The sequence below is a fragment of the Stegostoma tigrinum genome, chromosome 43 (assembly GCF_030684315.1).
Source record: "Stegostoma tigrinum isolate sSteTig4 chromosome 43, sSteTig4.hap1, whole genome shotgun sequence".
Taxonomy (NCBI): domain Eukaryota; kingdom Metazoa; phylum Chordata; class Chondrichthyes; order Orectolobiformes; family Stegostomatidae; genus Stegostoma; species Stegostoma tigrinum.
The window spans coordinates 8,641,685-8,654,050 of record NC_081396.1 but is presented as its reverse complement, the minus strand read 5'-3'; the positions used below and the strand labels follow the sequence as shown (position 1 = coordinate 8,654,050).

The 12,366-nt window shown below is 45.5% G+C and overlaps 2 protein-coding genes across 4 annotated transcripts in view; both read right to left on the bottom strand.

The window, feature by feature from the left end:
* Positions 1 to 1,363, bottom strand: part of LOC125448875 (zinc finger protein 850-like) — a 46,640-nt gene extending 45,277 nt beyond the window's left edge. Inside the window, exon 1 of the mRNA XM_059641833.1 lies at positions 345 to 1,363. The gene's annotated coding sequence lies outside the window, so the exon portion shown is untranslated. The remainder of the gene's footprint in view (positions 1 to 344) is intronic.
* Positions 1,364 to 6,207: 4,844 nt separating this feature from the next.
* LOC125449083 (gastrula zinc finger protein XlCGF71.1-like) lies at positions 6,208 to 9,920 on the bottom strand. Of its 3 annotated transcripts, none has more exons than XM_059641783.1 (2): positions 9,849 to 9,920; positions 6,208 to 8,221 (listed from the first exon to the last, which is right to left on the bottom strand). In XM_059641783.1, the coding sequence occupies exon 2, from the start codon at positions 7,730 to 7,732 to the stop codon at positions 6,932 to 6,934; it is 801 nt and encodes a 266-aa protein (XP_059497766.1). In that variant the 5' UTR covers positions 7,733 to 8,221; positions 9,849 to 9,920; the 3' UTR covers positions 6,208 to 6,931. The 3 variants fall into 3 exon arrangements, with proteins under 3 accessions (XP_059497766.1, XP_059497767.1, XP_059497768.1); XM_059641784.1 differs by lacking the exon at positions 9,849 to 9,920 and adding an exon at positions 8,716 to 9,295; XM_059641785.1 differs by lacking the exon at positions 9,849 to 9,920 and adding an exon at positions 8,716 to 9,295 and having other exon boundaries at positions 6,208 to 7,940.
* Between the last annotated feature and the right edge of the window lie 2,446 nt (positions 9,921 to 12,366).

Sequence of the window (12,366 nt, the reverse complement as noted above, 5' to 3'; positions counted from 1 at the left end):
TGTGAGGCACGACCTAACCTTCACAAACCACGTTGACTATCCCTAATCAAATTATTAAACTATGGATTAAACGACAGATGGCTGTTTCTTCTGGAATTCCCAACCAATAATCTTTAGCTTCTTTTTCCTCATTTCAGATACTCCTTAAAACCCAATCATTGGGCAAAGATTTTATCTAATGTTATTATAGTAATTCAGTGTCAAATATTCCTCTATCACATTTCTGTGAGATTCCCTGGGACATTATATTAAATTGAAAACATGATAAAAATATGCAATTGCTGATTTGGACACATATCATCGATCCTTCACTATCACTGGATGAATGATCTGTAACACCTTACCTAACAACACTGTGGGAGCACCTTCGCCACACAACTACAGCAGTTCAAGAAGGTCGATGATCATCTCTCCAGGCACCTGGGAGTTGGCGAAATTTACTGGTGTCTGTGAGAGAGAAACGGAATTCAAACAAGAGGGAGTACAGGAAAAAGTGTAGAGAAACGGACTCCCACACTGGAAAAAGAATTCTTGACTCTGGAAGATATTGAGGGAACATAAAACTAACAAGTCAGCAGCACGGGATCAGCAGCTGAGCAGCTCTAGAAATTTCAATTGGACAAGGTCTGAGAAATTACCAGTAAAATACTAAACAGACTTAAAATGCCCCCAAGATTATCGATGGAAGAAGGTAAACGACGACGGAGAGGTGATCAGGGAGGGCAGAGGCGAAACAGAACTGTGGTTAGGGGTTAATTTCCGAACATTCTACAAGCCGGATGCTGCCAGAAGCTTGTTTGATGGATCCTAATCCTTAAAAGCAGGACTCCCTACAGTCGGCCCCAAACCCAATTTGCAGTCCCGACCTCTGAGGCTGCAATAGCTGAAATAAAGCTCCATACAAGTTGAGAGCACTTCCCCTCCACTAAATATATGCGGTACAACAGGAGCTCTTGACCAGCCTGAAGCCACTCCTTTGGCTTAGTGTTTGACCAGCTCCAAACTTCTTTCCCAGTAAATATACTCATCAACCACCTCCGTCAGAGTAGGGCAGAAATCCATCAGAGACAAGAGTTTCTCATGGTTTGAGTTTTCTGCATGTAAGTCCCCATCCAAACCCATAACAAAGGAAGGTTACACGCGAGCCCAACGCACAGTTGCCCCCTATAACTATGGTGGCCACGCATACGTCTTATGCTCTACCGCCCCTAAGAAAGATGGCGGCAGGAACCACGGCCTTGTCGCCGCCTGATGCCCGCAGCCATTCTGCCGTTTGCTGCAAACGCGGGATCGGGGCTTCCCATTCCAGGTCTGACGACTGACACCGGGTTTTTGTAAAATCTCTTATTCCACGCTCGCTCCGTTTCTCACCCACTGCGACTCCCCATTTGCTCACTCCTGCAGCTCGCCAACTCGGCCAAGATTCAGTTGCAACGACACTACGCCTGCGCAGATGTTCCCGTCGGGGTGGAGACGCGTCTTACACTGTAGCCCCGCCCTCTATTCGCTCCGATTGGTTGGTTGACTAACCCGCCCACTCGCACCCTCCAATACAGCCAGCCTTCCGCGTATTGGTCTGAAACCGCCGTCAATCATCTGGATACCTTTGCGAGCAGGAGCATGCGTAATGTTCTTTTTTTTTGCGGCTGTTCATCACCTCCAGCAGTGAAGCTGTGAATTAATCCTGAGGTGGATTAGAAATGTGTCTCAGCGATGGTTTAGAGCACGGAATACAAGCTCATTTACAATGTGGAGATGCCTGGCCTGGTTTGGAGGTGTGGAGCTGGAGGAACATGCCAGGCCAGGCATCTGCAGTTCTTACTAGAGATAATGGGAACTGCAGATGCTGGAGATTCCAAGATAATAAAATGTGAAGCTGGATGAACACAGCAGGCCCAGCAGCATCTCAGGAGCACAAAAGCTGACGTTTCGGGCCTAGATCCTTCATCAGAGAGGGGGATGGGGAGAGGGAACTGGAATAAATAGGGAGAGAGGGGGAGGCGGACCGAAGATGGAGAGTAAAGAAGATAGGTGGAGAGAGTGTAGGTGGGGAGGTAGGGAGGGGATAGGTCAGTCCAGGGAAGACGGACAGGTCAAGGAGGTGGGATGAGGTTAGTAGGTAGCTGGGGGTGCGGCTTGGGGTGGGAGGAAGGGATGGGTGAGAGGAAGAACCGGTTAGGGAGGCAGTTCTTACTATCTCATTTACGAATGGGTTTGGACTCAGTAAAACGGGGAATGTTGCAAACGTGCTGTCAAATCAGAGATTGGGACCAAACTGGGATCTGTTCCTCACCGAGAGTGAAACGACAGATTTACCTTTCCAATCCTGCAAATGCCTGGTCATTGTAGTCTGAGGATTTATAATGTTTATGTGACAATCCTGATTCTCCCGATGTAAAGCAATAGCAACAACTTGCATTTTTATGGAACGTTTCACGTGCTAAAATCTACCTCTCCTGCCTCCTACCACGTGCCTCACAAACATTTAGAAGCCAAAGTAACTTAAAGGAGAAGAGAGTGACGCAAATGCCCCATCATCAGAATTATGGGTGGGCACGGTGGCTGTGTCACAACCTCAGGGACCTGGCTTTGATCCCATCCTCCCCATTTGCTCATTCTCCCCATGTTTGCATAGGGCTTCCTCAAGGTGTTTCGGTATCTCCTACTATCCAAATATGTGCAGTGTAGGTGAATTGGCCCATAGTTCTCAGGGATGGATAATGCAGGGTTACAAGGATTGGGTAGGGGGTATGGTTCTGGGTGGGAAGCTTTTCGGAGGAGGTTCAATGGGCTGAATGGTCCACTCCCACACTGTAGGGATTTTATGTTTCTTTGATAATTGGAGATTGGTACAAGACAGGAAAGGGCCAACACTGGAGGAGTGCAGAGAGGGATCCAAAGTCTGTAGTGCTGGAGGAGATTCCAGAAATTGGCTGCCTTGAAGCCAGTAATTGTCTCTATGGAATCAAGTGCTGTTGTATTGACTACAACCATGTGGGAAATATCCACTGCCTGAAACAGGATGTGGTCTTACAACACTTTACTAATCACCTAAGTGGCCTATAGCAGAATGGAACAATAATATCCCATCCTTGGATGACAGTGTGGAGTTTAACAATAACATGATGCTGGGCCAGGAGAGAAATGGTGCAAACAAGAAACAGAGAAGTGGAAATTCCGTTCTAAGATCTTCCACTTCTTACTGCCTAACATTGGGGAGATAAAACACAGACTGGGTGACCACTTTGCATAACATCTGATAGAAATGTGGAGGTTGTTTAGAGAGCAGTTGCTACAGGTACTGGATAGGTTTGTCCCACTGAGGCAAGGAAAGGATGGTAAGGTGAAGGAACATTGGATGACAAGACATGTGGAACACCTAGTCAAGAGGAAGAAGGAAGCTTTTGTAAGGCTGAGGAAGCAAGGATCGGACAGGGCTACAAGGTGGCCAGGAAGGAACCGAAGAATGGACTTAGGAGACCTAGCAGTGGCTATGAGAATATCTTCGCAGGTAGGATGAAGGAAAACCCCAAAGCTTTCCATACTTATGTGAGGAACAAGAGGATGTCCACAGAGTGAGGGTAGGGCCAATCAGGGACAGTGGAGGGAACTTTTGTGCGGGAGTCGGAGGAGGTTGGGGGAGGTCCGTAATGAATACTTTGCTTCGGTATTCACCTGTGAAAGGGACCTTGACGTTTTTGAGGACAGCATGAAACAGGCAGATATGCTTGAACGGGTTGATGTTAGGAAGGAGGATGTGCTAGAGATTTTGAAAAACATGAGGATAGATAGGTCCCCTGGGCCAGACGGGATATGCCCAAGGTTGCTGCTGGATGTGAGGGAACAAATTGTTGCCCCATTGGCAAAGATCTTTGCGTCCTCCATGTCCACTGGAGTAGTACCAGAAGATTGGAGGATGACTAATGTCATTCCCTTGTTCTAGAAAGGGAATAGGGATAATCCTGGAAATTACAGACTGGTCAGTCTTACTTCCGTGGTGAGCAAATTATTGGAGAGGATTCTGAGAGATAGTATTTATGATTATTTAGAAAAGCACAATTTGATTAGAAATAGTCAGCATGGCTTTGTGTGGGGCAGATCATGCCTCACTAGCCTTATTGAATTCATTGAGGATGTGACAGAACACACCAATGAAGGTAGAGCAGTGGATGTGGTGTTTATAGATTTTAGCAAGGCATTCAATAGACAATAGGTGCAGGAGTAGGCCATTCGGCCCTTCGAGCCAGCACCACCATTCATTATGATCATGGCTGATCATCCACAATCAGTATCCTGTTCCTGCCTTATCCCCATAACCCTTGATTCCACTATCTTTAAGAGCTCTATCTATCTCTTTCTTGAAACTATCCAGAGAGTTGGCCTCCACTGCCTTCTGGGGCAGAGCATTCCATATATCCATCACTCTCTGGGTGAAGAAGTTTCTCCTTAACTCTGTTCTAAATGGCCTACCCCTTATTTTTAAATGGTGTCCTCTGGTTCTGGACTCCCCCATCAACGGAAACATGCTTCCTGCCTCCAGAGTGTCCAATCCTTTAATTATCTTATACGTCACAATCAGATCCCCTCTTATCCTCCTAAACTCAAGTGTATACAAGCCCATGGCCTCTTCTGTACTGTAGATTCGACATTCCAAAGTTCAGATTTGGGCCTTGAGCATGGTCTCCGAGGCTCACATACATGCAGCTTGATATCCTTTACCCACAATTATACTGACGTGGTTGTTGTAATTCAAGCGAGACCTGATCACCATGCAAGTGAGTCTATATAAATGTAATTTGAACAGACAGAGCGGGATCTGATCAGTGAATGAGTGCGAGTCTGTATCAGATAGACATGGCTGGTGTCACAGTTCAACTCGATCTGGTCACTGCTGAGTGATGCTATAAAAATGTAACTGAGGCACAACTTGTGTCACGGTTCAGTGGGACCTGAACACAGAGAGAGTGAGTGGCTCTGTACAAATGTAACTCAAGTAGACAAAGCTTTTGTCATAGTTCAGCGAGATTTGGTCACATGATGTCATTCGCAGCTTCGTGGGTTGATGTGGTGGAATAGCTGAATTCAGATGTACAATTCTGGGAAAGTTTGCTCAGACTTGGGAGGTGGCAATGTTATCAGGGACTTTAGAGATGGGTCAGTAGTTTGCACAGACATTGGGATGAAGTGTTTGTTCACGGTGGAGTGGGTGATGATGGCAGATTCGAAGTGGCGGTGAGAGAGAGGGAGGTGGGACGGGGAAGAGAGAGACAGAGAAAGCAAGAAGGAGAGAGACAGACACAAATGTTTAGTGGGAATCGATTTGAGTAATCAGGAGGTTGGTCCTGTGGACAAAAGGTGGGAGATGGGAGGGAACCAACCAAAGATGGAGTTTCAGGTCCCAGGCAAGAACTGTCAGGGTTCTGAGGAACTGTCACTCAACTGGAAATGTTAAATCTGATTTCTCTCCGTGGATGCTGAGCTTTTCTAACAATTTCTGGGTTTTTTTTCCCTCGAAGGACGGTTTGGCCTAGTGAAGGGGAGCTAAGCAGCAGACAGCTGATCAGATCGTGATGACAAGGTGTGGAGCTGAATGAACACAGAAGGCCAAGCAGCATCTGAGGAGCAGGATTGTCTCTACCTTAGCGACAAAAAGCTCTGTGAGATCCTCACACTTGTTGCTGATGTGAGAATGGAAGAGACAGAGACCAACTTCAAAACAAACTTACAAAAAGATTCAATCACATTGTGTGTTTAATAAAAAGCCATTTTATTTGACCTAATCCAGATTTCTCACCCCATAACTGGGCTGGAGGGTATTCACATCAGCAGAATGTAGAATTAGTAGGGCAGCTAACATTTCATGATTGACTTCTGTCACACAATTAAATTACATTATTCTGCTTAAGTATAGGCAATACAGATCTTGATCCTATAACATCAGGAGACCTTGTTTACCTTCATTTGACACGGAAGTGTACGGTAAAATTGCAAACAAAGTGAAAATGATAACCTGTTTGAGACACAGTAGAAACTGCATATGCTGGAGAATCTGACATAACAAGGTGTAGCGCTGGATGAACACAGCAGGCTAAGCAGCATCAGAGGAGCAGGAAAGCTGACATTTCGGGCCTAGAGTCTTCTTCAGAAATCATTTCTGAAGAAGAGTCTAGGCCCGAAGCATCAGCTTTTCTGCTCCTCTGATGCTGCTTGGCCTGCTGTGTTCATCCAGCTCTACACCTTGTTACCTGAAAATGATAACCTAATGTTTTAGAGCTATCAGTGTTTAGGATGAGGAGCCTCTGTTTAGCTTATGACTGGTTATATGCAGATTTCAAAAGGTGAATAAGACATAAATAGTAAAATCCTTCCTTGTTAGTCTTTATAAAGAAATTATAACTACAGCAACATCCTTGTGCTGATGTGTTTTAGTTTGTTTTAAATAAATCTAATTTTGTAGCAATGTGTTTAATTTTCCAAATGTATGATACTTCAGATTTTAACAACTTCTTGAAATTGGTATTTTCCATTTGAGTGCATTGTGGTCTTCTGTAATGGTTTTGCCTTTAAAGTAGAAAAGGTGACAAACTGTTTTCAAGATTTAAACACAGCAGAAACAAAAACTAAAAAAAAGGACAATAACTGACTAAGAGAAAAACAAATGGTCAATGATGAGCAAGTGTCTGATTTAATGAGAACTTCACAAAATAACCAAGAATTGAGACATGAGCTCAAAGATATCAATCTTTGGGTTCTCACTGCAAATGCCTCCCTATTCTTTAACATATAGGTAAGGAAGATTTCAAACAATCCCCTCATATTAAAGTCATAAAGTGACAATAACTAAACATAACAAAGGGAATGAACCCAAGAATAATTGACAAATACCAAAGAACAAATGGTAGTGACTAACAGCAAAATATAATCACTGTAGTTACTTGTGAACTCGCTGATGTTTCTGCAGATTAGATGACTGAGCAAATCCCTTTCCGCAGTCAGAACAAGTGAACGGCCTCTCCCCACTGTGAATTCTCTGGTGTGCAGTGAGTTGAGACAATCTCCTGAACCCAGTCCCACACTGGGAGCACCGGTAAGGTCTTTCGTCAGTGTGAACACGTTGATGGGACACCAGTTCCCGAGAACTTTTATAGCACTTCTCGCAGGCTGGACATTTAAAAGGCCTTTCATCAGTGTGAACTAACTGGTGTCTCAGCAGGGTAGATGACTGAGCAAATCCCTTTCCGCACACAGCACAGGTGAATGGCCTCTCTCCACTGTGAACGGGCTGGTGCCTCAGTAGGTGGGATGAGTGTGCGAATCCTTTCCCACATTCTGAGCAGGTGAATGGCCGCTCCCCAGTGTGAACTCGCTGATGCTGAAGCAGATCACCAGTACTTTTAAAGCATTTCTCACAGCAAGAACACTGAAATGGTTTCTTATCGGTGTGGACAAATTGGTGTGAATTTAGGCTGGTTAAACAAGTGAAGCCCTTCCCACACTTGGAGCAGGTGAACGGTCTCTCCCCAGTGTGAACTCGCTGGTGCTCAGTTAGCCTGGAAGACCGAGTAAATCCCTTCCCACAGTAAGTGCAGCTGAAGGGCCTCTCTTCAGTGTGAAATCGCTGGTGAGCCAACAGACCCCCTGCGTTCTTAAAGCTCTTCTCACAATCAGCACATTTGAAAGGTCGTGTTTCAGTGTGAACCACTTGATGCGCAATAAGGTGAGATTCATTCATGAATCCCTTCCCACAAACAGAGCATGGGAATGGTCTTTCCCCGGTGTGACTGCGTCGATGAATTTCAAGCTTGGATGGGAATTTGAACCTCTTGTCACAAAACCCACATTTCCACGGTTTCTCCGTGGTGCTGCTGTCCTTATGTGTCTCCAGGTTTGACGAGCAGTTGCAGTGTTGTCTGCATGCACAGCAAATGTATAGTCACCTCCTGTTGTGAATGGTTATGAGAGTTTTTATCTGTCTGTGTAACTGGTTAATGCTCTTTCCATAGTCAGCTCACTGGAAAACACTGATTTTGTTGTGTGTGAGTGTATCTCTCACTGACTTTCCAGTCACACAGATCTTTGAAAATCTTTTTTCACAGACAAAGTAGACCAATATTATTCCTTCCACATTCAAAATATTTAGGTCCTGACGAATTGAGTGACTGTCAATTCTTGATATAAAATTTGCTTTGAGTTTCCCATTTGCAAATCACCTTCTAATCTCCTGTAAAAGGAGTTGACAGCATCAGTATCATAATCAGTCCAGGAAAGAAACCCAGATCGGATTTTTCTAGTTTTAATGGAGTAACCTTTCCACCCGTTCACCCAAACATAGGCTCCAGTCAAACAAAAAGAAGTCAAAAATAAGAAGTAGACCAAAGGAGAGGGAACATTCCAAAGTAAACTGGAAAGTTATTCCCAGTATCTCTGAGATTCCTAGTGGATGTGAAAGGTGTCAAGTTACCAGTAGAGATCACACTCTCAACAGGATCATCTGGGAACAGACGAGACCATGGAAGAGATGCTGGCAACCTGTTGTTGAAGGGCAGGCAGATCATACTGTACAATGGGTAAGCAGGCTTGATGGACTGATCCCATTCCATAACTTCAGCCTATTTAATATTCTTAACCTCAGGGGCTCTACTCATCCCAGATCATGTATATTACTGTCTTAACTAATCACAGAACAAGCAGAGAATCCTCCTCCAAGTTACTCACCAGTTCCATACCGGACAACTGCATATGGGGCTGAGGTGTGACCAGATGTTGAATGCGGGTGGTTGCACAGGGACCGCAGCCTTTCCCACTGAACGGCCCAGGGGACTTACCCGCTGCAGCAGAAGTATACCTGAAGCTGCAGGGGGTGGTTAAAAACACCATTTCCCAGGAAGCGGAGATAATGGGAACTGCAGATGCTGGAGAATTCCAAGATAAAATGTGAGGCTGGATGAACACAGCAGGCCAAGCAGCATCTCAGGAAGACAAAAGCTGATGTTTCGGGCCTAGACCCTTCATCAGAGAGGGGGATGGGGTGAGGGAACTGGAATAAATAGGGAGAGAGGGGGAGGCGGACCGAAGATGGAGAGAAAAGAAGATAGGTGGAGAGGAGAGTATAGGTGGGGAGGTAGGGAGGAGATAGGTCAGTCCAGGGAAGACGGACAGGTCAAGGAGGTGGGATGAGGTTAGTAGGTAGATGGGGGTGCAGCTTGGGGTGGGAGGAAGGGATGGGTGAGAGGAAGAACCGGTTAGGGAGGCAGAGACAGGTTGGACTGGTTTTGGGATGCAGTGGGTGGGGGGGAAGAGCTGGGCTGGTTGTGTGGTGCAGTGGGGGGAGGGGATGAACTGGGCTGGTTTAGGGATGCAGTGGGGGAAGGGGAGATTTTGAAACTGGTGAAGTCCACATTGATACCATTAGGCTGCAGGGTTCCCAGGCGGAATATGAGTTGCTGTTCCTGCAACCTTCGGGTGGCATCATTGTGGTAGTGCAGGAGGCCCATGATGGACAAGTCATCAAGAGAATGGGAGGGGGAGTGGAAATGGTTTGCGACTGGGAGGTGCAGTTGTTTGTTGATTTCCCAGGACGCTCCGCGTCAAGGGCACGCCGGAGGCCCCGCCCAGGCCATTTATGACGCCACTAGTATAGTCTGCGCATGCTTCCAGCGGGCTAAAAATGGCGGCCGTGAACTGAGGCCTCGTCTCGGCGGGGGGCGGGGGGAAAGACCCCGGTCGCCAAAAAGGGGACCTGAAAGTCCCTAGTCGAGACTAAGGCCTTCCATAGGCTTTCAGAAACTCTGCCCATGCACTCCGAACCATCGCAACGCCGGGCCCCATCGCCCCCAACACGCTCTCACCCGGCTGCAGATCCCCGCAGCACTGCCTCTCCCCGTCGCCATCGCTGACACTACGCATGCTCTACACACAACGGGTGGTACAGCGCCACCGTCAGGTATTGAGGGGACGTTCACAACCGCTGGGAAAAGTGCAGTAAATGTCCCGCCTCCGGTGGAAGTCAGAAGCCCCACGACACCAGGTCGTAATCCACCAGGTTTATTTGCAATTTCACGGGCTTTTCCAGCGCAGCTCCTTTCTCAGGGTGCAGTGAGAGATAGGAGCACACACAGACCCAGAGTTCATAGAACATTACAGCACAGTACAGGCCCTTCGGCCCTCGACGTTGTGCCGACCTGTCATACCGATCTCAAGCCCATCTAACCTACACTATTCCATGTACGTCCATATGCTTATCCAATGACGACTTAAATGTACCTAAAGTTGGCGAATCTACTACCGTTGCGGGCAAAGCGTTCCATTCCCTTACTACTCTCTGAGTAAAGAACCTACCTCTGACATCTGTCCTATATCTTTCACCCCTCAATTTAAAGCTATGCCCCCTCGTGCTTGCCGTCACCATCCTAGGAAAAAGGTTCTCATATCCACCCTATCTAACCCTCTGATTATTTTATATGTCTCAATTAAGTCACCTCTCAACCTTCTTCTCTCTAATGAAAACAACCTCAAGTCCCTCAGCCTTTCCTTGTAAGACCTTCCCTCCATACCAGGCAACATCCTAGTAAATCTCCTCTGCACCCTTTCCAAAGCTTCCACATCCTTCTTATAACACGGTGACCAGAACTGTACACAATACTCCAGATGCGGCTGCACCAGAGTCTTGTACAGCTGCAGCATAACCTCTTGGTTCCAGAACTTGATCCCTCTATTAATAAAAGCTAAAACACTGTATGCCTTCTTAACAGCCCTGTCAACCTGGGTGGCAACTTTCAAGGATCTGTGTACATGGACACCGAGATCTCTTTGCTTATCTACACTACTAAGAATCTTACCATTAGTCCAGTACTTTGCCTTCCGGTTCCTTCTACCAAAGTGCATCACCTCACACTTGTCTGCATTAAACTCCATTTGCCACCTTTCAGCCCAGCTCTGCAGCTTATCTATGTCTCTCTGCAACCTACAGCATCCTTCGTCACTGTCCACAACTCCACCGACCTTAGTGTCGTCTGCAAATTTACTAGCTCATCCTTCTACGCTGTCTTCATGGGTATGGAACTTGGCTATCAGTATTTGCTCGGCGATTCTGCATTGCTGTTATTCTTGAGCTCAAGCTTGGAGGACGCTTAGCCGAAGATGAGAGGCTGAGTGCTTTTGATGGCTGGTGTTCCCTTATGGGGAGGGAACATTCCTGTTTGGTGATTGTCACGCAGTGCCCATTCATCCATTATCTTAGCGTCTACATGGTTTTACCAATATACCATGTCTCAGGGTATCCTTGGAAGCAGGGTATGAATAGATAACTTTGGTCGAGTCACGAGTATCTGCCGTGTACGTGGGAGTACCTTAATTAATTTGTACAGTTTTGAAATCAGCATGCGATTCCAGTCATTTAGTTTGTTCTCCAGCACCACCTTATTTTTAGAAGTTTTTGTAATTATCCTTCTGGCTCATTTAATTGGATTATAGGTCATCCGTTTGCTGGTTATTCCCCTGTTGACACTTCACTCACCCCAAGATTGTTGTTTCTGTATTCCTTTTAGAGCTGTGTTTTTTTGGTAATCATTTCTTAATACCACTTGAATATTACTGTTAAACATTCACATTTTGTCAAAGCTTTTGTCTTGCAAGAAATACCAATGTAAAAAAGATTATTTTGTGTTAGAAGGGAATGCTTCTCTTCCTATAGTAATGTATAGTACAGTACACCACATTTCTCCACATCAATTTCATCCACCACCTATCTGCCCACTTCATCAACTTGCCTTTGTCCTATTGATTTTCTACATTATACTCCTGAGTTTACACTGTTTTGAAGATTTGTAATGTCCCTAACTTTTGCAAATTATACCTGTACACCACTGTCTGTTAATATATGAAACTGAAAGAACTGCAGATGCTGTAAATCAGAAGTTGCTGGAAAAGCTTAACAGCATGTGAAAAAAAATCAGATTAATCTTTTGGGTCTGGTGACTCTTCCTCAGAACAAATATATATCTGGTAAAGAAATGGTCTCAATAGGGCCCTCTGGAAATTCAACCGAAAAAGCATCCAAGAAACATGACTAATTCATATCATCCAGCCAATTTTGCATCTATATTGCTGTTGTCCCCTTCATTCAATGAGCCCTAACTTCACTCAAAGGTTTCCCATGTGGCACTGTATCATATGCCATTTTAAAGTCCATGTACACCAAAATAGCATTATTGCCCTGATCAACTCTTTCAGATAGCTGTTCAATAATTCCAGTAAGTTAGATAACACGACTTTCCCTTAAGAGATTAGTATTATCACTCCTTAAATAACGATTTTCCATATGACTATTTATCTTGCCCCAAATTATTCTTTCTCAAAGCTCACAAA